Source organism: Rhyacophila brunnea, unplaced genomic scaffold, assembly GCF_057557595.1.
Source record: "Rhyacophila brunnea isolate RB1 unplaced genomic scaffold, BYU_Rbru_1.0 scaffold_19, whole genome shotgun sequence".
Classification (NCBI taxonomy): Eukaryota; Metazoa; Arthropoda; class Insecta; order Trichoptera; family Rhyacophilidae; genus Rhyacophila; species Rhyacophila brunnea.
The window spans coordinates 22,460,419-22,485,563 of record NW_028232848.1 but is presented as its reverse complement, the minus strand read 5'-3'; the positions used below and the strand labels follow the sequence as shown (position 1 = coordinate 22,485,563).

Sequence of the window (25,145 nt, the reverse complement as noted above, 5' to 3'; positions counted from 1 at the left end):
TTTAAGCTAATAAAACACTCAAAAGAAAACTCATTTTATTACGATTCGAGTGTGGTATTCAAATTTCAATTCCAAGGGAATGTCAGTTAATAATAATGCTTATGTTTTTATTGTATTCATTTTCTTCATTTTTCACATTTTATGAGTGGTACCTATGTCTTTCTTCTAATGAAAAATGCGCGTGCTAAACCATGAATTTTTCAATAAAATTCTGTAGAAATACGTGTAATATAATATTATTATAAAATGATAGGTTTATTTTTATATTACAATACATTCCAGTGGGTCTATTATATACTTATCGACCGCTAAAGTGATAAAGTGATAAATATTATCAAACTTAGGGTAGGTTTGTATCAAAATATTAGCACTCATTGTAACAATTACACGAAGTTGGTTTTTATTGTTGCAATAAGTGCTATATTTTAACAGCACCTATCTTGCTGCTGTTAAAATATCGCACTTATTGCAACAATAAAAACCAACTTCGTGTAATTGTTACAATAAGTGCTAATATTTTGATACAAACCTACCCTAAGTTTGATACTATTTATCACTTTAGTGTTCGATAAGTATAGAATAGACCCACAGATCTTACAAAGTCTTAGAAACACGTTTTAGAAGTGTTAAAAAGTTAAAAAACTGATACCATCCATGACTTAAGTTAGTCATGTTATTACATCTTTGAGTTGCATTATAAATATGATAACTATCTATTAACGAAATATGCGACACGCTAGCGGCTAGATAATATTGTTATAAGGATATCTTAGTGGTTTAAGTCCTCTCCCGGCAACCGAAAGAGTTTTATTATTCGTTATAAGTATAAGTATAAGTATATATTATAAGTTTTATTATTCTTGTGAGAATATTTCAAATAAATTCTCAACAATTAACATAATCAAATAAAAACAGTTTCGTTATGTACCTTATATGTACCTTGTTTTAAATTAATAATACCTATCTAAAAATATATTGCTACATTTTATTTGCCAGTATATATTTTATTTGACATGGATTGTAAAAACTATTTTTCGTTCAATGTTTAAAACAACGTTTTTATTTTTTATGTTTTGAATGTGTGAAATTACATTTTTTCGATCAATCCAGATGCTTTATTCACTGCTAGTCGCGTTTGCTATCCATTCTTTAAATGAATGAACCCTTGTATAGACGTCAGGTAGACCAACTGCACACGGTTGTCCCCATGAAACGATTCCAACAACACTGTTATCGCTTACCAATGGACCTCCTGAGTCACCCTGTAATTGTAATTGAATCATAAAAAATACCCATACCTTGTTACATTGATAAACATTAATTAAAAAAATACTACATAATTGTACTTTTATGAGTATTTTTTTACGCCCTGTTAACAAACTGGAATACATTTCATTGATATAAGGCAAGTACAATGAAAAATGAATTTAATTTTCATTGATGAGTAGGTAATATATTTTTACATGGATAAGTGTAGAAATGGATAACATTCAAATTATAATATCTTATGGAAGAAGAATTAATTGTGTTTTTTTTTATTGGTTTGGTCTTTTGTTTTATTGCATACATTGTTGTTATTATCAAAACCTCCAATTGAAAGCCTCGATTGAGTATTGGTTAGTTGAAAGTATTAGTGATTGTCATTCTGATGAGTATTCAAAACAGTAGATTAGTATTAAAATTCAAAATTCTAATGCATCCGCAATACTGGATAAATTTAATACCACAAGGGGATTGAAGGAGATACTTTAATTATTTTAAACTTTGTTAGTCACCAACTTCTGTTCAATTTACTTATGTTGTACTTCGTGTGGATTTTAAAAGTTGGGTTGTTTGTCCCTTTTTTGTTATTATTAAAGTTATATTGTCATATTTTTTGTCCCGCCAATTAAAATATATTATTTCTACTGCATGATACTCGATGACATATTTTCAAAAAAAAATGTATTGTAAATTCGCATTACGAACAGAGTAAAAAGTATCCAATTATACATGCACATAGGTGGATATAGCATGTCCATCACTACATTTGCGCAGTAAAGCGCGGTTATCTGTCAATTTTCTGTTTTCACATCTTATATAAATTACATTGTATTAACCGTATCATTTATATTAATTACAAACTCTTATTATAATATGATTATATTTTAGATGTAATACTTATGTATCAAGAATATAGTAATTTACTTACATGGCACGCTCCTTCCCCTATTTTTGTTAGAGAACAGATTTGCGAATCGAATACTACATTAATAAATTTCATTCTTTCTTGGCAATCTTTCACCGATATCGACTTTAGAGTTATGATTTGTAAATTCATTGCTGCAGTTCCAGGAAACTTAAAAAAAACGGATATATCATGGTTAAAATCGTCTAATTTGAGTACAAGCAATTATTACTCTAAACTAAAAAAGCATAATTAAATTGCATAAATTGTGCTATATGTATTGTATTTGTTTGATAATTAACAAATTGTTTATTTATAAAAACCACTCATCTACATTTAATATAAAATTACGTAATCAGCAAGATTTTAAATTGTATGGTATAAGTGGGTACGTATAATAAATAGGTACACAAATATATCATTATGGATTATAACGTAAAAGTACACCAATATGAGAACGTATGTTAGATTTGTATACTGGAATTAGTTACTATTAATTAATTGGTTCAAGGGTTATAATTATTATATATTATCTATTAATTGGTAGGGTATAGAGAAGAAACACGTTTACAATTTAAATTTATTAAGAGTTTTGTTTATATGAGAAATATGTGTAGTCCACTGGGTCCAAACACATAGACTTGGGATTCGAACCCGGGACCTACGACATTATAATTTCGACACGTTTTCGTTCGACCATCGTATACCCCACCGTATAACCCAACATTTGAATACATATATCTGATATCATATTATGGACATGTTATATAAAATGTAGATATTGTTTTCATAGTATCCGTATATAATTTGAATGTTTTGACTTGAATTGACTTTCTTTAAACACTTAATATTATACATTTTTCATTAAATATCAATATTTTTACCAGTTTTATACCAGTACCTACACTTTTATTAGTTCAGTCTTCAGCACCTCAATTTCATATTTTCCATTTATAATGGAAAAAGCAATTAAATTGTATTATCATATTTTTACTGTTTACATTCAATTATATTTTATAACCATGTTTTTATATTATTATAATATTGTTTGTGTTGTAAACATTTGTATATATTTAAGGTAAAATAAGGAGGAAAGGAAATTGTATGTGAAGCATCTCATAATGCAGAGTATAAATAAATTCAAAAATAGAATACGTAGGTATAAAAAATAACTACGAGCCTCCCTAAATACTTTATAAAATTCTACGAATTCCTGAAAATACAGATCAGTCAGCGTGTATTTGGCCTTTTTTCCTGTCTGCCAATCTCAATTTTGATGTCAAGAGCTCCCAGCCCCCTTGCTAAATCCTTCAAACCATTTGCAGTGCCTGAATAACATTATGAATTTATCTAAATTTTTTTTTTATATTTTATTTAGTGAGGTTTATTGTTCGAAAAAATTTTAATTTAGGATCATATTGGTTTTATAATATTACGTCGTAATATAAAATGTAGGTTTACACTAACCTAAAAACAGAATTTCAGTATCGTCGAACATTTTGATAACTTGTCTGTGCCTCTTGTGAGTCTATTCCATACAAAAGCGGCTATCGACGGCTAAAGTGATGAATATTATCACTTTATCATATTTATGTATTAAAGTGGTTAATTGTTACAATAAGTTAACCATCAAAACTGTTTATCTCACTCTAAAAGTGAACACAGCCAAGAGAATGGCTGTTAAAACATAGCACATATTATGACAGTTTCAACGATTACCTTATTGTAACAATTAACTGCCTCAATACATAAATATGATAAACTACCACCTTCGTTGAAGTTAATAATTACCGTGATGAAAGCTTCTAGTCTGTTTTAATTAGAATATATTTTAGGCAACTATCTGTTTTAAATTATGCGACGTTCTTTTCATGAGGTATTCTTGCCATCGCTATATCCAATTGATTTCGAGAGAATTAAATTATTTTTAAATGTTTCATCAAAGAAGAAAAACTATACAAGGTCTGAATCATAGCACACTTACCATGCGTTGAGAGGGTGACAAAAATAAAAAAATGAAATGTTATTTATGTGAGAAAATAGTGAGGATGAGGATGTGGTCAGGATAAGGGAGACGAATTTTATCGACTAGCAGACCTCCCAAAAAGCTTGAAAGATATCTGCGACTAAACCAAACAAGAAATAAAATATTATTGAAGATAGAAGAATAGGTCAATGGACAAAATTGTTCTTTAGAAAAACGTTTTTTTTTAATGTATTCAGTTCGTCCTGACATAAAACTGGTTGGCCATGTATAACAACTTGATTTCAAGTAATAAAATATATTTGACCGAAAGCTTTTATAATATATGATTATGTTTTTTTTACTCACGTGAGTCCTTCCCCAGCCGGTTAAAGTGAGCGTCACGCCACTCTCGGTATTATGATCAGGCAGATTGATTGGCTGAACGCGTTCGTTGAATTTAATCTCCCCCTTCACGCGCGCCACTGCGATGTCATTTTCAATACGCGAAGAGTCGAATTGAGAATGTACAATCAGTGTTTCCGCTTCGTATTGCTCCCCTGATCCTTTTAGTTTGTGAGTGCCTACGACTATGATCACATTTTCGGGCTTGTTCCTGTATAAATAAAAAATGAATATAATAAGTCACGTGTACCTACCCATCTTTCCACTCAATATGCTACAGCAGGGATCGCCAATATTTTCAGGCTTGCGGAGTACATTCAACTCAAAGGCCGCATGTATGCAAGAAAGCGTGTTAATTTTACAACGTTTTTATTAGCTCGTATTCTTGTTTGTCCGGTGGTTGTTTGTCCAGTACAAATTTTGCAATCGATTTTCAACTAACTTCCCGACTACCTAGACATTTGAAACTTTTAGAATATATCAAAACCTGATGCCAATGCATTCTTTTAATAATTTTACCCATTGAATTGAATTGAATTCATTTTCAGTTAATTCTTTTTTGTATGAAAAGTTATTTCAGAAAAAAACCGTAAAAAGTAAAAGGCTATTATTGGTTGCTAAGGGAGTGGTCCTAGCAACTAAATTATTAATATATACGTGCGTTCCTAAGGAAATCAAAATGAAATGTCAAAATGACATTTCAGTATTCTATATTTGTTTGTTTGTTTTTTTATTTACTTCATATCAAGTGCAAGTTTGAGCATATTGAGCATAATAATTCAACATAAAATTTAAAAACGTATGTAAAAAGTTCGTTTTATCTTGTAATTATTTATTATTTTTTCAAAAATAAAAAAGCAATTAATAAAGTGCCTACAAATATAAAAAAAATACAAAGTGCATTTCGACTGCTTAATCTACAAACCGGCTAACCACTTGGCAAATTTGTCCAGGAAGGAGAAAAAACTTAATAATTTAACTATCGAGTGAAATTTAACAATTATTCTAAGAATACACTTGGATTTTTTTACAAATAAAATGCGCTATGAAAATACACTATTTTAGCTTCCCTTTCATATATAAAGACAATTTATATAAACAGCGGAGTTGTTCCATTTATGATACATATTTTTTTATTTGAATTTAACACCTGCAGTTGACTGCTTTATATGAAGAACGATAACGCATTTATTTAAAGGTTAAGGAATTTGAAATTTTGTGTCAGCACAGAATTTTTAATTTAGTTGATATATGTAACAATAATGTAGGTAGTATGTACTCATCTTGATTCCATGCCGACGTCCGAATCTCTTCAAAATTTAGTCATAACTTACTTGCGTCTTCTAATAATTTAATAGACCATTTTTTGTGATTCGAAATTATGTATTTTCAATAAAAAATGTTACATTCCTGTCTTGTGAATCATTCGTTGAACGAAAAAAAAATAGTTCACTATGTATTAATGAATTGTTGTTAGGTATATTATGTTATAGAAAGAAAATATATATTATATTTACCCGTGCAAGCAGTGAGCGGCTGTTAGGATCCATTTCGTATTCAATACGCTTCCTCCACAAAAGTGGAAGTCTTCTTTGTTCCTCAGTGACGCTTGATAAAGAGCGGTTCCTTCTGGTGCGTCATTTCCTCCTACGATCCTTGCATCCGGCGAGAGACCGAATATGTTTTCATTTAACTCAATATTATCATAACTTTCAGGGTATTGATCGAACAGCGCCTTTGATGTAACTGAAATAAAAGCGATATCACAATACTTTCCGATAAACTCTGGTACGCTTAACATGACAATTATTTACACTGTGGGTACCAGTGGCGTGCGGTTCATAAATGCTGTGAGTACAGTGCATCTCTAAAGAATGCCATGATAAAAAAATACTCATTTAAAAAAAATGTATAAATAAATAGAATATTATCATTACCCAAACTATGTTTCGTGAATATATCAGAAGAGTACTACACTATGTCAAAAAGGTTATTATTGTTTTACTTCCTTTAACTATGACATATTTATGCGAAGCAGGATTTTATAATGTTTTATTATATAGTTGTGCTGCAACGAAGTCAAACTCCATGAACAGGTTCAACGCCACATCAGATATTCTTAAGATTTTAACTCTCTAATATTGTGCCTGATATCAAGAAGTTTCGCAATTAAAGGACCCAAAATCATCGAAGTCATTAGGAACTTCATTAATTTTTTTTTTAAATAATTACTAAATACTTACAAAATGAACAAATGTTACGTAAAATTTTCAGGATTTCCATTACAAGAAAAGTTGTAGAAACCCTGCTTTGAGAAATGTTTTTTTCTACAGATATTATACATATTATTTTGATATAGTTAGTACGCTGCTTACATTTTTGTTATAAATGATACATGCATATAGAGATAGCGCGACGTTCGTAAAGAATATTATTTTCCAAAATATAACTACACTTTCCACATAAATTAAGCATATTATTTAGATATCCAGTACAAATTAGGAATATTATTTGAATAGTTAGGTGATTAAAAAATAAATAAAACCACTTCTGAAAAAGAGCATCCCCGATCTCAAAAGTCACCGCACGCTTCTGGTAGGTCCATTAATCTTATGTTTAGCATATAACTCGTTGTCTATTATATAGGTATATGAAATATATTTTAAACGAGGTAGACAATTGTGTTTCTTATAATAATTACTAAGTACGAGTATTTTACTCTATAACCTTTACTTGTGGATGTATAATAATATTGATATAAATCGGTTTTATGTGCCTTTTATTCGAGATGGCGGCGCCAGCGAAAAGTGTACCAAGTTCGAAAACTTGGATTTTTTATTACGACCCCAAACTATAAAACATATCTAAAAACCAGACCTCACGCGGGAAAAACTACCCATCTACTGAATTAGTAGACAAAAGAGCGCTCGTGTCTAAAGCCATACTGGGTTGATCCAACGTCTCGCAAAAATTACAAGCTGATTTTTTAATTGTATGTATGTTTAACTCAGAGCACCCAATTGGTAGTAAGAGATGTCTTAGAATAACCATTCCTCGTAAATCAAACGTATAGTGAAATTAAATTCATTCTACGTGGAACTATATTAATACTTGGTATGAATTATTGAATTTTCCGAATCTGATAAAAGTTAATTGTATGTACAAGTTTTTTCTTACCACTAGAACACCCAACAAGTATACAGCTAGCAATGAAATGCACAAGTAGCTTCATGATCGTCGAGAGAATCCTGTACGAGTATGCTTAATCAATGGACATGTGCTATGGTTTTATAGTAATTTTGTTTTCAATAAGTAATCAATAGATTAACTTTACATTTTGCAATGTCTTAATATCTACAAGTGCTTATCGATTGAGGAAGAAAAATGTATTATCTAATATTTTTTAATTATTATTAAAACAAATACTATTATATATAAAACAATTATTATTATGTACACCGATTGATATTTATTATGAGTTTTTGTAATCTCCTCTCTTACTTCATCCATTTCTGAAATGCCACTTTAGGTGACGTAACCTGTTTGATTTCAAATATTTCAGTTAATTTTCACTTTATAATCTTCATAATTTAACTATTCCTACAATCACGTAGAATGTAGATCGTGCGGTGTTACATAGTGAAATGTTTTTTTTAAATTACTTTAAAATTTTAACGGTTTTTGCTAGTGATTCACAAACGATTCAAAACCTGAAAGACAACATTCTGTCAGTTATAGCAGAAATACCTAACTCAACCAAAGTAGCATTTGAGGCTGTTAATTTCAAAGACGGTAACCTCCATTTTTACTTTTCTCATCATTTCTCTCTTCTCTCTTCTTGGTCGTGCACTCATGGCTGAGGATCGTGGCCATATTTAAATTTTGCCATCCTTTGAGCGACCAAGACTTTCCAACCTTCTCGATCTTCCGCTTCTCGCTCTCGCATCGCGCAGACGCTCTTCTTCTGCTTCGCCTTCCCTGAAGGCTACCCAAAACTACCAGTCTCTCCAGGTTGTCCGGTCCGCGCCTGGCAATATGTCCAAAAAACTGCAGAATTCTTCTCAGACATATTGTCGAGAGCCGTTCCTTTATCTTCAGTCTCTGGATGATTGACTGGTTCGTCCTGTGCTCCGTCCAAAAAATGCGAAGCATTCGGCGCCAACACCACGTCTCAAAGGCATCAATTGCCTTCCGTTCTCTTGCCTTCAGGGTCCACGACTCGACTCTCAAGTTTTGACCATGTGTACTTCTTTCTTCTTTCCTCGACGTTTCGGGCACGTTAAAGAGGCCATTCTTAAGAGAACTGCACTGTATTTTCATATGTCGTAGTATCACATTTAAACACATTCAGAATAATGTTTAGTATCTATTTACTTACTTAGTTTACTATTAAAATATTTGTATCCTGTGTGTTAAATCCTGGTCATTCATATGAATGATATATATCATAGATAAAAACTTTGGTAAAATTGAATTGCTTTCATGTATTTTCGATGTATTGTTTATAGCAGTGGCGAAGGGTTGAGGTAAGCTGTTAAGATCCGACACAAATAGTCCGTACTAAGCTTTGTCAGTCAAACGTATTTGTTTTCATTGAACTAATAGCGTCTGAATACACGTGCATGGATTTATTTGTACCAATAGCGTGTATTTTAAACTATCGCGATAATAACTGTGTACACGTTAAAGTGCTGACTGTCTCACCAATCTCATTCTTCAAGCGTAAGCAAGACGCGATGTTGTCATGGTATTGGTGCTATTTGACAGATTCATACAGGTTCGGATAAGTTCGTAGATAATCGGTAGACGTCAAAATATTCTCTGCGGTGTAGTTTGTATTTCTTCCGGCAGATTAGCCACTATCGTTCTACGCGCATGCGCACCGCCATGAAAGTACCAATTATTACGTGAAAATTCAAAAGATTCTGAACATTTTTGATACATGCATGCAATCTTGCAGCTTGCATGGTAATACGTGTTTGCACGTGCATTTTCTTGTTATGACCGCAACAATACGTACTTATTGTAAGCAGTAAATCCATTTACGCATAAACGGGGTATTAGAAATAATGTGCATATAGTGTTTGTTGGTTTTTAAAATTCAATTAAACCCTTCCTAATTCAAGCCATAGTAGATAATAGTAAAAAATATTCGTTTATCTATAAAAGATCTAAAATTATTATATTAAACCATATATCATTTTAGATATTGTTTCATAGATACAACAATATTTTTACTGATAATAGTTTGGTATATGCAGGGCTTAACGAATTAAAGTTTAGTGTGCACTATTTATGTCGTAAACGATCATGGTTCTAACCAACACTATTAGCTATAAATATCATTCTTAGTTCAATGACAATAAATAAGTAAGAATGACAAAGTTTAGTGTGCACTATTTATGTCGAATCTAAACAGCCTCCATCCAACCCTCGCCACTAGTTTATAGCCATATATTTATAAGCATTTGCTAGATTATTTACAGTAGAAATTAGATAGGTATTGAGAGTTCTAAAAACAAAGGTTTATATTCTATTCACAAACAGTTCCACGTACATAGAACCAAAGATTAGGCACCGACCGTGAAATCGTTCGAATTTTGAAAACGCTTCGCTATCAGGTAATAAATTTTCATAGTTATGGGACTTTTCTGCTGCGCTATGATAAACTGAAGCCTTACTCGCATTTATTATTATTTTACTATATTTTGTCGTATATATTATATTATAGCATATAATATATTTTTCTCGCCCTGATAATAGTAATGCAAAATTCGAAAATATAGCTACGGTGCATCTCTTATGCAATTTTATTTTTATTATTATTATGCGTACATACTTAATGTGAATTTGCACTGAAATAACAATTATATTATTTCATTGTTTCTTTCTATAATTCCATGTGGATTTCTGCAACAGATTTTTTTGACGAGAAATGGATGTTAGCTACTTGCTTAACTTACCAGGATTAGGCCCATGATATGGCTCCATACTCAAAACACACATTGAAAAACATCGCTTGAATTTGTGAATAATGAGAATCAAACCGGGCACTAGTATGTGGACGTTATACCACCCATTCATTTCAAGCTAATAATCGTTCAACAACAATTAATGTTTTTATGTCACAATAGATAAATGGAATTATTAAAATAAAATACATTACATAGATTAATATTTTTATTGGAAACAATACAATCTATTTTCTATATATGTAAATAATTGTCATACTCATCATTTTTACCTACACTACAACCTTTGACGTGTAGTGGTCTACTTTAAAAACTTTTTCTAGTCCAGAGAAGCTAGTACCGCCGCTTTCGAATTGCATTGGCCGAGCAACCTTAAATCCATTTTCAGGCACTTTTGGCAGTCGGTTGTTATTTTATTCTTGTATTTAAGTGGCCGATCCAGCGCAGTCTCTCAATTCGTATATTCTACATTATCTTTTCCCTACTATAAATTGAGTAGGTAGGTACCTATATTTCTTTGATCTCTAAATTGTTTCTGTTAACGTTCTCAAAAATTCATGTTACCACTCAAACATCGTTGTGACATCCAATTTTCTGAATACCTACATAGCAGTCTGATCGGTCCATTTATATTGGGTGTGCAAAAGAGTTTCATAGAGATTGTTTTTTTTTACTTATTTAGAGAAAATTTTGGAGACCAAAACAGTACTTAAGTGATATTACATACATATAGAAAATGATTATATAGTTTTGTACATTTTTTTGCTATAAAGTGTTTATACCACTCGTCGTTCGTATCCATGGCAAATATGAAAAGACTCTGGTGAACACATCGGGATAACCTTTTGCGCAAGGGTAACCCCATGAAACCACCCCAACCAGAACGCCATTGGAGACTAGAGGCCCACCTGAGTCACCCTGGAAACAGAGTTAAAAATACATGTAAATAAGCCGTGTTATTATTTAAACCAAAATTCCTAATTCATACGTCTTTATCCAGACAGTAACCCGTCCACATAAAATGAAAAGTAATTTTAATTGAAAATATTGATAATATAATAATATTATGTTATGTCGATTCGGTATATTTTATCATCATTCGTAGAAAAACCGTACTGTGGGTTTATTCTATACTTATCGACCGCTGAAGTTATAAAATGATAACCTCTCTTGCTGCTGTTAAAAGATAGCACTTATTGCAACTATTAAAACAAACTTATTGTAATTGTTACAATAAGTGTTAATACTTTGATACAAACCTACCCTAAGTTTGATAATATCAATCAATTTATCGGTCGATAATTATAGAATAGATCCGCTGGTCAGATTCTGCGGATATACATAATAGTACAATGTTAATATATTAAATAGTATGCAAGTAGGAAAAAAATGTTCAATATATAAGTGTAAAATAATGACTAGTAAATTCAATGGTTAATTTTTAAAATGCAGATTATGAATAAATATGTATTGATAAACCATTTTAAGCAATGTTATGGGGTTGTTACTTTCTAGATAGATAGTTATAATTCAAAACAACAAAAAATATCGCATGAATACACGAATTTAATTTATACACTAATAAATTTAAATTATTGTGTAAATATTATACTTGTAATTACCTAAAATGTATTATTATATGTGGTAAAAATGGTATTTGCTGTAGAATTTAAAAATAATAATAAACTTAAATGTACCCATATCTGAATAAAATAACACTTACATGGCATGCGCCTTCTCCCATTTTTGTAAAGGTGCAAATTTGTGAATCGAATATTTTGTTAAAAATTGATAATCTTGTTCGGCAATCTGATATCGAAAGCGATCTCAAAGCGATTGTCTGCAAAGTATTCGATGGTTCTCCTGGGAACTAGAATATTTAACAAAAAGAAATATGATTAAAATTTCATTCAACTTTAGATGGAAGTTCAAACCTTTCATACGCTTATAAGTATTAGGCTTCGTCTCTGCAGTAATAATAAACCTGGAAATAGTATTATTATTGAATTTATCGGTTTAAGTGGATGGAAGCTTCCGACAGCGTCTTTTATTAAACTTGGTCTTCAGCTCTTCGCTACTGCGTGAGTGCGCCAAACTTAATTATCTTACCGATTCACCGAGTAGCAATTTTATTGTTTTATGACAATTTATTTAGCTATTATATAAGTGCCGAACAAAATGCCGGCATATTGTTATTCCTGACGTTTGGTTATATTTATCATGTATTACTTTCTTCGCTCTTCCGCGCTATGTATGTACACCATGTTGCACTACTCTTAGTGAGGAAGCACAAAGGAAGCGGCGTGGCGAACTACATAATTTGCGAGGGGTTTACGTGGCATTGTTTAGCGCACACAAAAATCGGACGCTACGTTCTGCCCGTGTTAGTAGCCAAGTAGAGTATTTTTTTTCACTATATCGGAAAGTAAATTGACAACACATAAAAATACTGTTTTACTAAGATAATTGACTCCCAATAATGGATCGATGAAAGTTTCAAATTAAATGTAATTATTCATAACAACAAACACACTTTCCGCCTGGTTACAGTTACATGTTAACACGCGCGTTACCATGATCTTATTCCCTACTTCATTTATCGTTTATCAATTTATGGCTACGGCCGCATGTTGTGGCTTAGCCACTGGGAAATGCCAATAGAAATGGCGTATTTCAAAAAAATACTTCCTTATTCTTAGGTCAATAATTATTATATAGCAAACATTATTCGTAGAATGTTTATCACATTTGTATGATCAAAGACATAGCTTATAATCAGTATCTTTAGAATTATCTTAAAATGTGTAAATCTTGCCCATTTTTTGAATAATAAAATGCCTAATTCTTGTCAAATTTGGGATCACAGAGATTATCAATATAATTTTTTATCGTAAACATTTCACTATAATTCTGTCGACATAATTTTTACTAATGGTTTAATAAATGCTTTTAAAAATTAATAAATATAAAAAATCTTAACACCACTTCACATGGACGTACTGAAATATTACTATATTCTAAAACATTAGAGCGAGAGGTTTAAAAGAATACTATGTTATGTAATAAAAATACTTTATGCAGTCATCAAATGTTTAAAATAAATATAAAGGATAATAAGGATTCAAAATTATACAAATAGATTATCTACAACGTTTAAGGAATGTCCAGGGTTATGCTCTGAAAATAGCAGAAAATCTTCATTTTGACGTACGCCGAGCATGTCCCCCCTTAATCGCCTCAATACATAAATATGATAAAGTGATCGATCATATTTATCAATTTAGCCATCGACAGCCACCTTGTGTATAGAATAGCTACACAGTAGGCTATGCGTTATAGTTTTCGGATGATATTGTATATATTGGTTAACTCTCAATTCCAGTCAAAGTTAGTAGGATCTGACTACGACGCATTAAAGAAACAAATAAATATAATTTAGAATTTAGATTCTACTTACTTCAGTTCTTCCCCATCCAGTCAAAATAAGTGAAGTACCATTGCCAACCACGGTCTTCGATAAAGAAAGCGGCTGAACTCGGTTGTTGAATCCAATTGGTGAACTAACTTGCAGAAGAGCTATGTCATTCACGTGAGAGATGTTACTGTACAGTGAATGAGGTAGCATTTTGGACACAGCGTATCGAATTCCGTTTGGATTGAGTGTGTTACTTCCGACTATGACATAGGCAGGCCTAGAACTAAAAAAAGGAAATACCTATATATATATATATTTATGTTGTAACAAAAACTTATTTTTTATACATAGACAAGTTGATGACAACATCGCGTATGTATATGTTAATAATGATCAGTAAGCTTAGGATTTTTAGGTGCTAAAAATGAATAATAGGTACCTAAAATATGTAGATATAATTGGAAAATATGTTATTAAATTTTTATAATTATTTGCTAAAAAACACATTATTTATTCACCAAACAGAAAACGCTTTATTACAATAAATAATAAAGTAATGCTTTAAATTTTCGAAAGTGAATCTTTGACGATTTGATCTTAGCAAATTTGTATACATGGAAAAACTTCTTTCCACTTCTACAGATGTTATTATTGCGTATGTAAATGAAACTATTTCTGAAGTAGAAAAAATGTAAACATCTGAGGCATCTGATGGATTTTACACAACAACTTTAATATTCTGCAGAGTTTTAAGTGTAGTATTTTTATTTAAAACACTATGCATGTATTTAATTTTATACTTATTTTTATTCCAATTGGTCCAGAAACATTCTCGTATTATAGCAGCAGTATTGTTTAAAATATTAATTTGCTTCACTAGTGGCTTTGTAGACGATTCTAACATTTCAATTTTGTTTACCAGATGACCATAATTTCAAGTGATGAATGCCAATTCATTTTTTTATGGGACGGTTTCCCATTATTTCTTTTCCTATTGAAATAGAGTTGGAATCTTCCTCATCAAGCATCTCCATAATTTCTTGTAATTTTTCCAAATTCGCATTATAGTAATTTACTGCACTAAGCTAACTTCCCCGCCTAGTTATCATGGGTTGAGGGGTAGTGATTGAAGTTGAAATTTTGTGTTTATGTAAAAATATGTGCTTAAACCTAGAAAATGTAAAAATATGTAATTATCCAAAAATATTTAAAAATAGGTGCTAACAAATAGGGCTTAAATGTTTCAAAATTTTCTGAAACTGACAGATATTTTGTTGTGGGGCCGCCCAAAAAAAATATTTAAATACCTAAGAATCCTAAGCCTAATGATCACTTACGTAACTACGCAATGCGCGGCCGTGATAATCCATCGCTGATCGATGATGGCGCCCCCGCAAAAGTGGTTGAATTGCCGATCGCGAATCGATACTTGATAGGGTGCTGCGCCCTCCGGTGCAGTCGCGCCCCCTACTACCCGAGTGTCTTTCAAATCGAAGGTGTCTGTGATTATTTCTGCACCTGAAAAATAGAACACACAGAAATATGTTATTTTGAATAATTTAAATAATATTTCATCTCAATTTACCGGCTATTACTTTGAATAAATAAATAAATAAAATATTCTGTGTTACATTTATGAACGTTCGTACATTTAAAATGCTTCACAATCTCTATTCGATATAATGTTCTATAATTTTCATCATCATCATTAGCCGGGATCGAGATGGATGGAGGCCTCCCCAAACCGCCCAATACTACTCTCGGTCCATAGCTTTTAGCTGCCACGTTTATCCGCCGAATTCTATTAGTGTGTTGATTCGGTCGGGTTTAGTGCGTCTTTGTGATCGTTTAGTGTCCTTTGGGTACTCACTGTCTGACAGCATTTATCCAGCGGTCAACTCGCTAAGCAAACAATACCATTGTATTGTATTATATCCCTTACTCTTGTCTTTCCGCGTTATGCTCAATATGCACCTTGCTATGCCACGTTGGTCTACTCGTAATTTTGGATTTCTTGCACATTAAGTGTGCATGTTTCACATTGGTTGCAGTGGAAGGTTATTTTTAAATTACTATTGTGGAGCCCAAATATGCTCCACACCAGTTCGGTTCTGCGTGCAATCACGTTATACCTACATATCCGTGTCAATTGACATTTGGTGTCCGAGATGGACGCAGTTGTTCACCCACTCAATTGAAGTGCCATTGATGAGGTCGTTTTTAGATATGCAAACCATTATTGTATAACATTGATTATTTCTCTTCATCAATGAACCCAATGTTCTGATAGTTCGGTCCGTTTACGTGTTTACGCATATTGTCCATATCTGCCCTTCTAATATTTATTACATATCTTGGAAACAATAATACATAATACGTACCAGTGGTGAAGGGTGGAGGTAGGCTGTTAAGATCCGACATAAATAGTGCACATTAAACTTTGTCAATCAAGCGTATTTGTTTTCATTGAACTAGACTACAACGTGTAAATAGTGTTTGATAGTTTTTAAAATTCAATTAAACCCTACCTAATCCTAGCTATGAGTATAGTAGATACTAGTAAAAAATAATCGTTTATTTATAAAATATCTAAAATAATGCGATTATGGTTTAGTTTAGGTTTGAAAAACTAACCAACATATTATTATGTATTCTTATTTCAACAAAAACTAATTTGTATGGCTGAAAAGATGTGAACTATTTTAGTCAGATCGCCTATAGCTTACCTAAACTATTATGGTTCGGTTTAGGCAGGGTTTAATGGAATTTTAAAAACTGACCAGCACTATCTGCGAATTGTATTCTTAGTTCAATGAAAACAAATAAATATAACTGACAAAGTTTAGTGTACACCGTGTATATCGAGTCAATAGCCTATCTCCACCCCTCGGCACTGGTACCTACGTATAGTGGTAGACCAGTCTAAAATTAATTATTCATAATACTTCCTCTAAACAAATAAATTCCACCACAAAAAAAAAAGATGTAAACTAATTTCTAATACGGAAGTACATATTTTTAATAGTTTCTCTATTTAGTATTTGTAACTATTAAAGCCACTAGTATTGTATTCTAAAAATATACGTAATTATATTAATAAACTAAATTAACACAAAATTGGGGCATCGGTCAACACGTATTTTTGTCTGCCTATATTTTGATCACATTTAATAAAATATATATTTTTAAATATGACATAAATAATTATTATGTCATTGATATTAAATATTTATATGTATGTAATAGTAATAATAGTAACACACGGATTATTTTCTATTTATTTACTTTCAGTATGTTTTTATAACGTAATAGTATTTTGAAGCTAAACACAACAGCTGTAGACAAACTTGGCACAAATTTGTATGGTAATTGGTTAGTTACTATTTAAAAATAATTAATGTTTGTAATCTATTCTTGGATGTTTGTTGATAGTCGGTACATATGCTTAAAATAGTTTGTTTTCCCATTATATTCACAGTAATATTATTTTATCAATTTTAGCTGATACAGTTATATACCTATAATATATTATTTAATGTAGAGAATTTAGCACTGTACAGTCCCACGATGGCTGCGTGGCTTAAACGTCGGCATATAGCGTCGTGGATCCCAGGTTCGAATCCTGGGTCTGGCAAGTACCTACATATTATATTGTTTTTCATAATTAAGTTAATAGGTTGAGCAAGTGGCTAACATCCATTTCTCGTAAAAACTAAATCTGTTTATACAAACCTCCACTCTGTGGATCATTTGATCTTATTAGGATCGGACATGGTCGGAAGAATTTAGCAGTATTATAATTCGTCAATAACTCTTTGCTTAATAAAATTTCCTGAATTGTTTGTTTTTATTATATGTATTATTTTAATAATTATTGTTGAAAATACATCATTTTGAAAAACTTCAAAAATATAATATTATGTACTTACATAGGTATTAGAAAAAAGTTGTACCCAGTGGGATTCGAACTCAAATATTCCACTGTCCAAGTTATATTTCGTTTGAGCAATGATCATTTAAAACTTTAAGTGCAACCACCCACCAGAACATTGACACAATATGTCAGTTCGAATCCAAATTTTTGTTTTCACAAAGGTTTTTTTTTCAAAATAATTGTTGCTTTCTTTTTCTTACTTGACCACAACTGACATCTATAATATAATATAAGAAATACATTTTTTGCTCAAATTTCTATTCCTGCCAATTCGAATTTTGAATTTCCACGGTTTTTATATTTTAGATTCGATTTTAATTTCTTTTGTTTAACGTGGCTGTCAAAATTAGTTTAATTTTTACATTTAACGTTTAGATACAGTTATTTTAATATTGAAAAATGTAATTATTATTGTTTTGTGAAGTAAAATAAATGGATATCAATCAATGAAGCGAGATAATACGAACCAGGTATTCAGCTAATATTTAATAATGTTGATGACTTATTGCGGTAGAGGAGACAAAAAAATACATAATTAAAAACATATTTTAGAAGAATAATTTAATGTAGTTCGGCTAATTTTTAATGATTTAACTTAGACAGAGAAATTGGAGAAATTATTACACGTAGCACGCGCACTATACTGAATAAGCTGTTATTTAAAATTACCATATTCATATCGTTTTGTATGAAATACGTAGCCAAATAATTCACTAAGAGAGATGAATGTTTTCGTGTATATTAATTACCTCGCGTTATCCCGGGCACACTTATTATACAGAACGATAGAACACAATACAGAGATGTAGTAGTCTTCATATTGTAAGGCGGTTATACAGACTTTGTGCTAAATTCAGGACCTTACTGTTGTTTTATAGTATAATTCATTCCGGAAGGCTTGCAATAATAATTTATTCCTTTGCCGGAGATAAGATAATTTACTCATAAACAATTGCAAATGCTCAGTGATGTTGTTTTATTGTTCGCCAAACTGGCTTTTTTATATTGCATTAAATTAATCATATGTGTATCTGAACAAGTACGTTACCATTTTAATATCAATTAAAGTTTTGGTGATAAAAATAATTGCTCATTTTCCTTTAAATGAAAGTATAAAGTACCTTTAATATGGTAATATATACATTCAGCGTGCATAATGTACTCGAACATTGTAAGAAAAACGATAACCTTTCTGAATGATACCTACTTAAATATTATGAGAGTATGGTTACATGTTATCTTTAATTGCGTTTCCTCAATTATATGCCCATTACAACACAACTTACGGAATTATTTAAAAAAAAATGTATACTTAATATTCTTTTTATTCAGTGAATAATAATTAGATGTTATAAATGAGGATCTCGAAAAATTATAAGAAAAATCGATTCTCTTTTCTCGATATTTGTATTTTATTCATATCGAGAAATCGTAAACGAGATTCCGAGAAAGTGAGAAGTTGTCACTACACACATATTGATTCAATATTCAAACCGATTACAATTAATACCTCAGATAGTCCGGTTTCATACTTCGGACAGTCATGACCTCGAATTACTAGACTGCTACATAGTTCTGTTGAAATTTAGTGGTGATCAGATAAGGTGTTCTAAACTGGAAGTCATTCCAAAAACATCTTATGAACAATGGTTACATTTGTTCAAAACATTTATGTTTTCCTAAGTGTTAATAACTCAAAAATAAATTAAATAATTATTTTCTCCGACTGAGTATACCTAAAATATCAGCTGTGTTAAACACTTCTAAGAAAGATATGGCTCTCGGTACATTACAGGTATTTATAATCAAATAGGTATGTCTTTCTGCATACAAATATATTGCTAAAATAAATATGTCTTTACGTTATCTCCATGTCGTTCATATATCCACAAAACCGCTGTATGGATAGTGTTGTTTATCATTAGTTAGTGATAGGATTATTTGATCAGTTAATTATCTGCTAGGTAAATATTATTAAAAATGCTACCGGTTTGCTAACAAAATAATGCGTCTATTTCTCATTAAATGTGTGCAATCATTCGGATAATTTACGCTGGAAAATTTATACCTCGAGTGCATTTGATTAATTGATATTTGTTTGCACATGTTTGTTTTCCGACAATTAGTTAAATGGTGACATTTATTGATTAGGTAAGGGCATTGTTTTCTGGTTATTTTAACAAAGTCGCTAAATAAACATTGTATTTATTTCAATTTGTTTCATCAAATGACAGGCGGCTCTCGTGGTGCAGTGCATAAGGCGCTTGCCTTCCACCCGAAAGTTCCTGGGTTCGATTCCCGGTCAGGACACACACAATATTTATGTGTTTTTCTCTAAGCCTGGGTGTTTGTGATTGTTCAAAATTACTAACAACCACCTTGTACGAAAAAACAAGGACATGGTTATTAATAATTCTAAAATAAAAAAAATGACACGCTAATGGCTTGCGGGGCAATAAAGCCAATACTGGGTATTTTTATTGAAATAATTATTATATCATGTTTATCTTCCATTTTATATGATAATGCATTCTACTAAGTTTCAAACTTTGAAAATTATTTTGGCTATTCTAAATATTTAGTTATGATTATTGTAGATAATTGAAATAATTATCTTTATGTTTATAATTATATTAGTTATAGATGTGGATCCGACATAATTATGCGCATATGATCAGAGAATATTATTATATTCAAGAGAAAAATAATTTGATATAAAATCTCCGTTTGATTTTTATTAGTCATTGTTCTGTTAATACCACAGTAGCCCAAAATCCTCGTTATCTATGTATACATTTTTGGACATCCCTGATCGTTTTACATCCAATCAACTCTGTAAAAATCTATTTTTTTATGTAAATTCTCACCATTTTGGTATGATTGTAAAATATATATTTTTTCTTATTTGTATTACAGGATGCCGCTGCTTCGACTGATATCAATGGCAACGATGATGATCCAATGCCTGTGGACGACGGAGACAACAAGCATGGTACGAGATGTGCTGGTGAAGTGGCTGCCGTCGCCTTCAACACCTATTGCGGCATCGGTGTTGCTTACAACGCTAGCATTGGAGGTACAATCACAGCTAAATTCATACCAATTATTTTACTCTTTATGCCGATAATAAGTATTGGTTAATCATATCTATCAACATCTCTTCGATCATGAAGAAAGTAATATAGGAGAATAGTTTGTGCTCCGAAAGTAACGATCAACCACTGACTAGCTGTGTTAGTATACGACAGATCCTAGAATAATGCCATGTATTAGAGCCACTTGCATTAGTCGTCGAGCCAAGCCGCGAATAGGGCTGCTCCTCGACGGAAAAATCATCCTGGTCATAACTCTCAGCCATGAGATCTCGAAGAAGAAGTATTATGTTATAGAAGTGTGCTCCAGGCGATATGACAGCGAGTCGCAGTCAAAGCCTCGGTAAAATCACAAAAAAAGTGTGCTCCACATCAATTTCGGGGGCTGGTACTCGTACCATGACTTGTCGTGTTTTTTATCGTCTCAAGTAGACGAACTACGAAAGATAATGCGTATTTCATTATTATTATCCATACGAAAACGGCACCCCTGATTTGCCAAGTTTTTATTTGTAATTATTAATAACCATGTCCTTGCTTTTTCGTACACGGTTGTTGTTAGTAATTTTTGAACAATCACAATCACCCAGGCTTTGGATAAAAATACATAAATACTCACCGGGATCGAACCCAAAACTCTCGGGTGGAAGGCCAGCGCCTTACGCACTGCACCACGAGAGCCGCCGAGGCGAGGGGTGAGAGTCGCGACCACTTCCGGCGCTGACATCATTAGTTTTCGTTTAATATACTATTATCTCAGACAGACGGATCAATTCGTGAAACTTCTTCTCTTTTATTATAGCGTCTTCGTTACAGCCATAGTTTAGATTTGGATCCATTACGGGAATGATTTTGAAATGATACACCAGTAACAGTATGTTACCAAAGTTTATATGAAATTATAATTAATCAACTTACTGCGATTGCACAGACTGTAGGTTTATGTTTATACTAACCTGCTAATTAGATGCCATACATAATGCACTCATTGATTGAAGTCACACGGTGGAATATGTCGGCCGCATACCTTGCAGTGAATAGGTACACTCGGTGATCTAATTTTCTGTTCGTTTTCAATAGCGTAGCTCTATCCACTAATATTTGTTTGCGGCATAAAATAAAATAACAGAACAGAGTTTAGGTCATAATTTCAAGCCCCGATATGTAATAACTAATAATATATTTAAAATAAAATGAGTCTATTTATTAGTGGTTAACGTGTTAATATATAAAGAGTGAATCTTTACGCATAGAAATATACACGGGAGTTTTTTGTGAGTATGTTTTTGGTGTTGTGTCAAGGTTAAAGAAAAATAGATTTTCCAAGTTTTTTTGAACCGACTGACGTACTTATACAATATAAATTGATAATATTATTCGCTAGTGCAAGGACGTCATAGCAAAATTTTGAATTGCAATCGCTATATATAATCACGTTAGTACCTAATATCATTACCTTGATTTAATTACAAATTTAGTTGCCTGTTACTGGTGGAATTTAACGGTTATTAGAATTAATTAGCATTCACCATATATGGATTGATAGCTTAAGAGCATACTTCAGTGAAACGGCAAATATTTTTCAGCTATAGGTGAGACGTAATTTTGCATGCATTGCCAGTCGGAGAGCGATAGTCGACCTGTTCGCACGTTAATTTGTTTTGTGATGGCGTCGACGGAGTTAATTCTTAAATCGTGTAAAGATGACTAAAATGTTATGTATTTATTCGAAAAACAAAACATGTCAATGAATATATTATTATTATTACTTGAATAACAATAAACATATCATTAAATGGACGCATGTTGAATTTCTCACGCGTCACGCGTCGTTTGCACAATCTGTGCGTTGCGTAGTCATGATCGTTTTAGACCGTGCCTCAGCTGAAGTATAGCCTTACTCATTCACTGCGAACCTGTTAATTACTAATTAATTACCACATTTAAATAACACGCTAATTATTACTAATGGACAATGTAATAGTTGCGTTGGACTCACGGAATAGAATAAATTCACCCACAAGTCGAATTTTTCTTTTTAGATTATTTTTCAATTCGAATGTTCCCGAGGTTTTTCAAAATGATTTATTTACAATAAATTCTACATTCTTAAATCTTGTTTATGTTCAGTATTGAATAAAAAATATACGCATAATGCATCTATATTATCAACACATGTGTTTGGATCCACAATTATTTGTGTTAACTATGTACCTACTCTTAATTTTGACAGTTTAGCACAATGATACTCAACCTTTTTTTTCTTCGGGCCAAATACATATTATATTTGTAAAGTAACGCGGGCCGCATCACTACTGGTGTAACGAAAAAAATCATGAAACCCCCCCCTTTTTTTCAAAACATTTTTGAGATTTTAAAAATTATAAACTAAAACAGAATAATAATATACATATCTGTTCTTCAAAAATTACAATAGTTAAATGAAAAGTCATGTTCCTGATAATAAATATGTTTCGGGCCGCACATAAAAGCTTAAAGGGCCGCAGGTTGAGTATCACTGGCTTAGCGAATGGCCATTAAGATTCCACCACATTATAGAACTCCACACTTGACAAGCGAACACTGTAATAATTACTGTTTTCTTATAAATAATACTGTTTGTGTATTTATTAATAATTTTATTCTATAGCCGATAGTGTATGTCCGAGTACAATGTTACAATCTGTATCAGTTGAATATTTGCATTCTGTGTTTGAAATGTATAATTTACTCCCAAAATTATCAACGCCCGCTCCAGCTGTCGAATAAATTTCCCCCAATGTGGCCCTGTCGCAGTGTGTGTTAAATAAACGCTGGACAAGGCATACTATCTTGCGTAGCAGATGATTATTCTATTATTTATTTCATGCATTGTAAACCAAATAAATTAGTGTATTATTATTTCTCAATTAATTTCTACATACCTATCACTGTTTTATTGGATGTTTTTAGTGATTGTAAAATTGATGGGCTGAGGTTTAAGGGATGCTAGTGACATTTAATTAAAATAATAAGTTTAGTAGTTTTCACATTACCATATTATGTATGAAAAACTATTCAACTATAATATAACTGCTTTGTATTAAAATTTATATTTTTGACATCGGAATACATTACACAAACTCATTGTGTGTAAAATGTAACCTTTCAATTACTAAAAATAACGATAAATGTAAAGATCTGTCATTTTTTTTAAAGTATGAATAATGTCTCATTTAAGAACAAGACTTCATTTTTATAAAAAGTTAAAAATGCACTTACCTATATAGATTTTAAATGGCAAATTTATTTATCTTTGTAGTTAGTTTTCTTGCCTCAGATTCGTTTGATTGAGAGCTTCTAAATTAATATTATTACGTATTAAGATTGATGTAGGTACCGTGTTATTGTATGCCTACTTTAGATTAAGATACATATGTCAGAAAATGCACATTAAGATGGTTTTGTACTCAAACCCGATTAAAAAAATGTTAAAAATATATATCTACTATAAAATATTCAAGTGCAGCCATGTCTGGGAGAATATTTTTAGTGTCTTGTGAAAATTTCTTTTCATTAAAGCACACAAATTTGTAGATGTAGACATGTGACAGCATTATTTGTTTACTGACTGATGTACGAGTATATTGGTCTGTACTTAGCATTGGAAAGCTTTTCAAATCACTACGTCGTCTAATGATAATACAGATTTGAATATATAAGTAAAGTCTTATTGTATTTTTTCTATTTGAATAGGAGTAAGAATGTTGGATGGCGTCGTAAACGATGCAGTCGAAGCCAGAGCCCTCGGCCTAAATCCTGATCACATCGATATATACAGTGCGTCCTGGGGTCCGGAGGACGATGGAAAGACTGTGGATGGGCCAGGTCCATTGGCCCGCCGTGCTTTCATCTATGGAGTGACCAGTGGTCGAGGTGGCAAGGGATCTATCTTTGTATGGGCCTCAGGAAATGGAGGAAGGCATACTGACAGTTGCAACTGTGATGGATATACAAACAGTATTTTCACCCTATCCATATCTAGTGCTACGCAAGGAGGGTAAGCAGATTGACATATAACTTTTTAATGTATAATACTTACACATCTATATTATGATGTGAACTAACAACTATGGACATTTATATTATAACAAATAAGTTTTTTGATAAAAATATAATTAAGGTATTTCTATTTTATATTATTCTTTGTTGGTGCTG

The 25,145-nt window shown here is 31.7% G+C and overlaps 2 protein-coding genes across 3 annotated transcripts in view; one reads left to right on the top strand and one right to left on the bottom strand.

Annotated features, from left to right (window-relative positions):
* The window catches only part of Fur2 (furin-like protease 2), a 122,652-nt gene that overhangs the window by 66,587 nt on the left and 30,920 nt on the right, over positions 1-25,145 (top strand). The window contains exons 4-5 of the mRNA XM_085945763.1: positions 20,773-20,932; positions 24,684-24,987. Of these exons, the coding sequence (XP_085801889.1) occupies positions 20,773-20,932; positions 24,684-24,987 (464 nt within the window). The remainder of the gene's footprint in view (positions 1-20,772; positions 20,933-24,683; positions 24,988-25,145) is intronic.
* Positions 1,040-25,145, bottom strand: part of LOC147072847 (chymotrypsin-2-like) — a 67,317-nt gene continuing 43,211 nt past the window's right edge. The window contains exons 2-9 of one of the 2 annotated variants that reach the window (XM_085945764.1): positions 15,260-15,440; positions 13,965-14,205; positions 12,231-12,377; positions 11,290-11,425; positions 6,053-6,281; positions 4,500-4,746; positions 2,192-2,338; positions 1,040-1,262 (exon numbers count right to left, since the gene is read on the bottom strand). In XM_085945764.1, the coding sequence (XP_085801890.1) occupies positions 1,116-1,262; positions 2,192-2,338; positions 4,500-4,746; positions 6,053-6,281; positions 11,290-11,425; positions 12,231-12,377; positions 13,965-14,205; positions 15,260-15,440 (1,475 nt within the window). In that variant the 3' untranslated portion in view covers positions 1,040-1,115. Of the gene's footprint in view, positions 1,263-2,191; positions 2,339-4,499; positions 4,747-6,052; positions 6,282-10,723; positions 10,809-10,864; positions 11,426-12,230; positions 12,378-13,964; positions 14,206-15,259; positions 15,441-25,145 lie in introns of those variants that run through there. The other variant, XM_085945765.1, reaches the window with a different exon arrangement.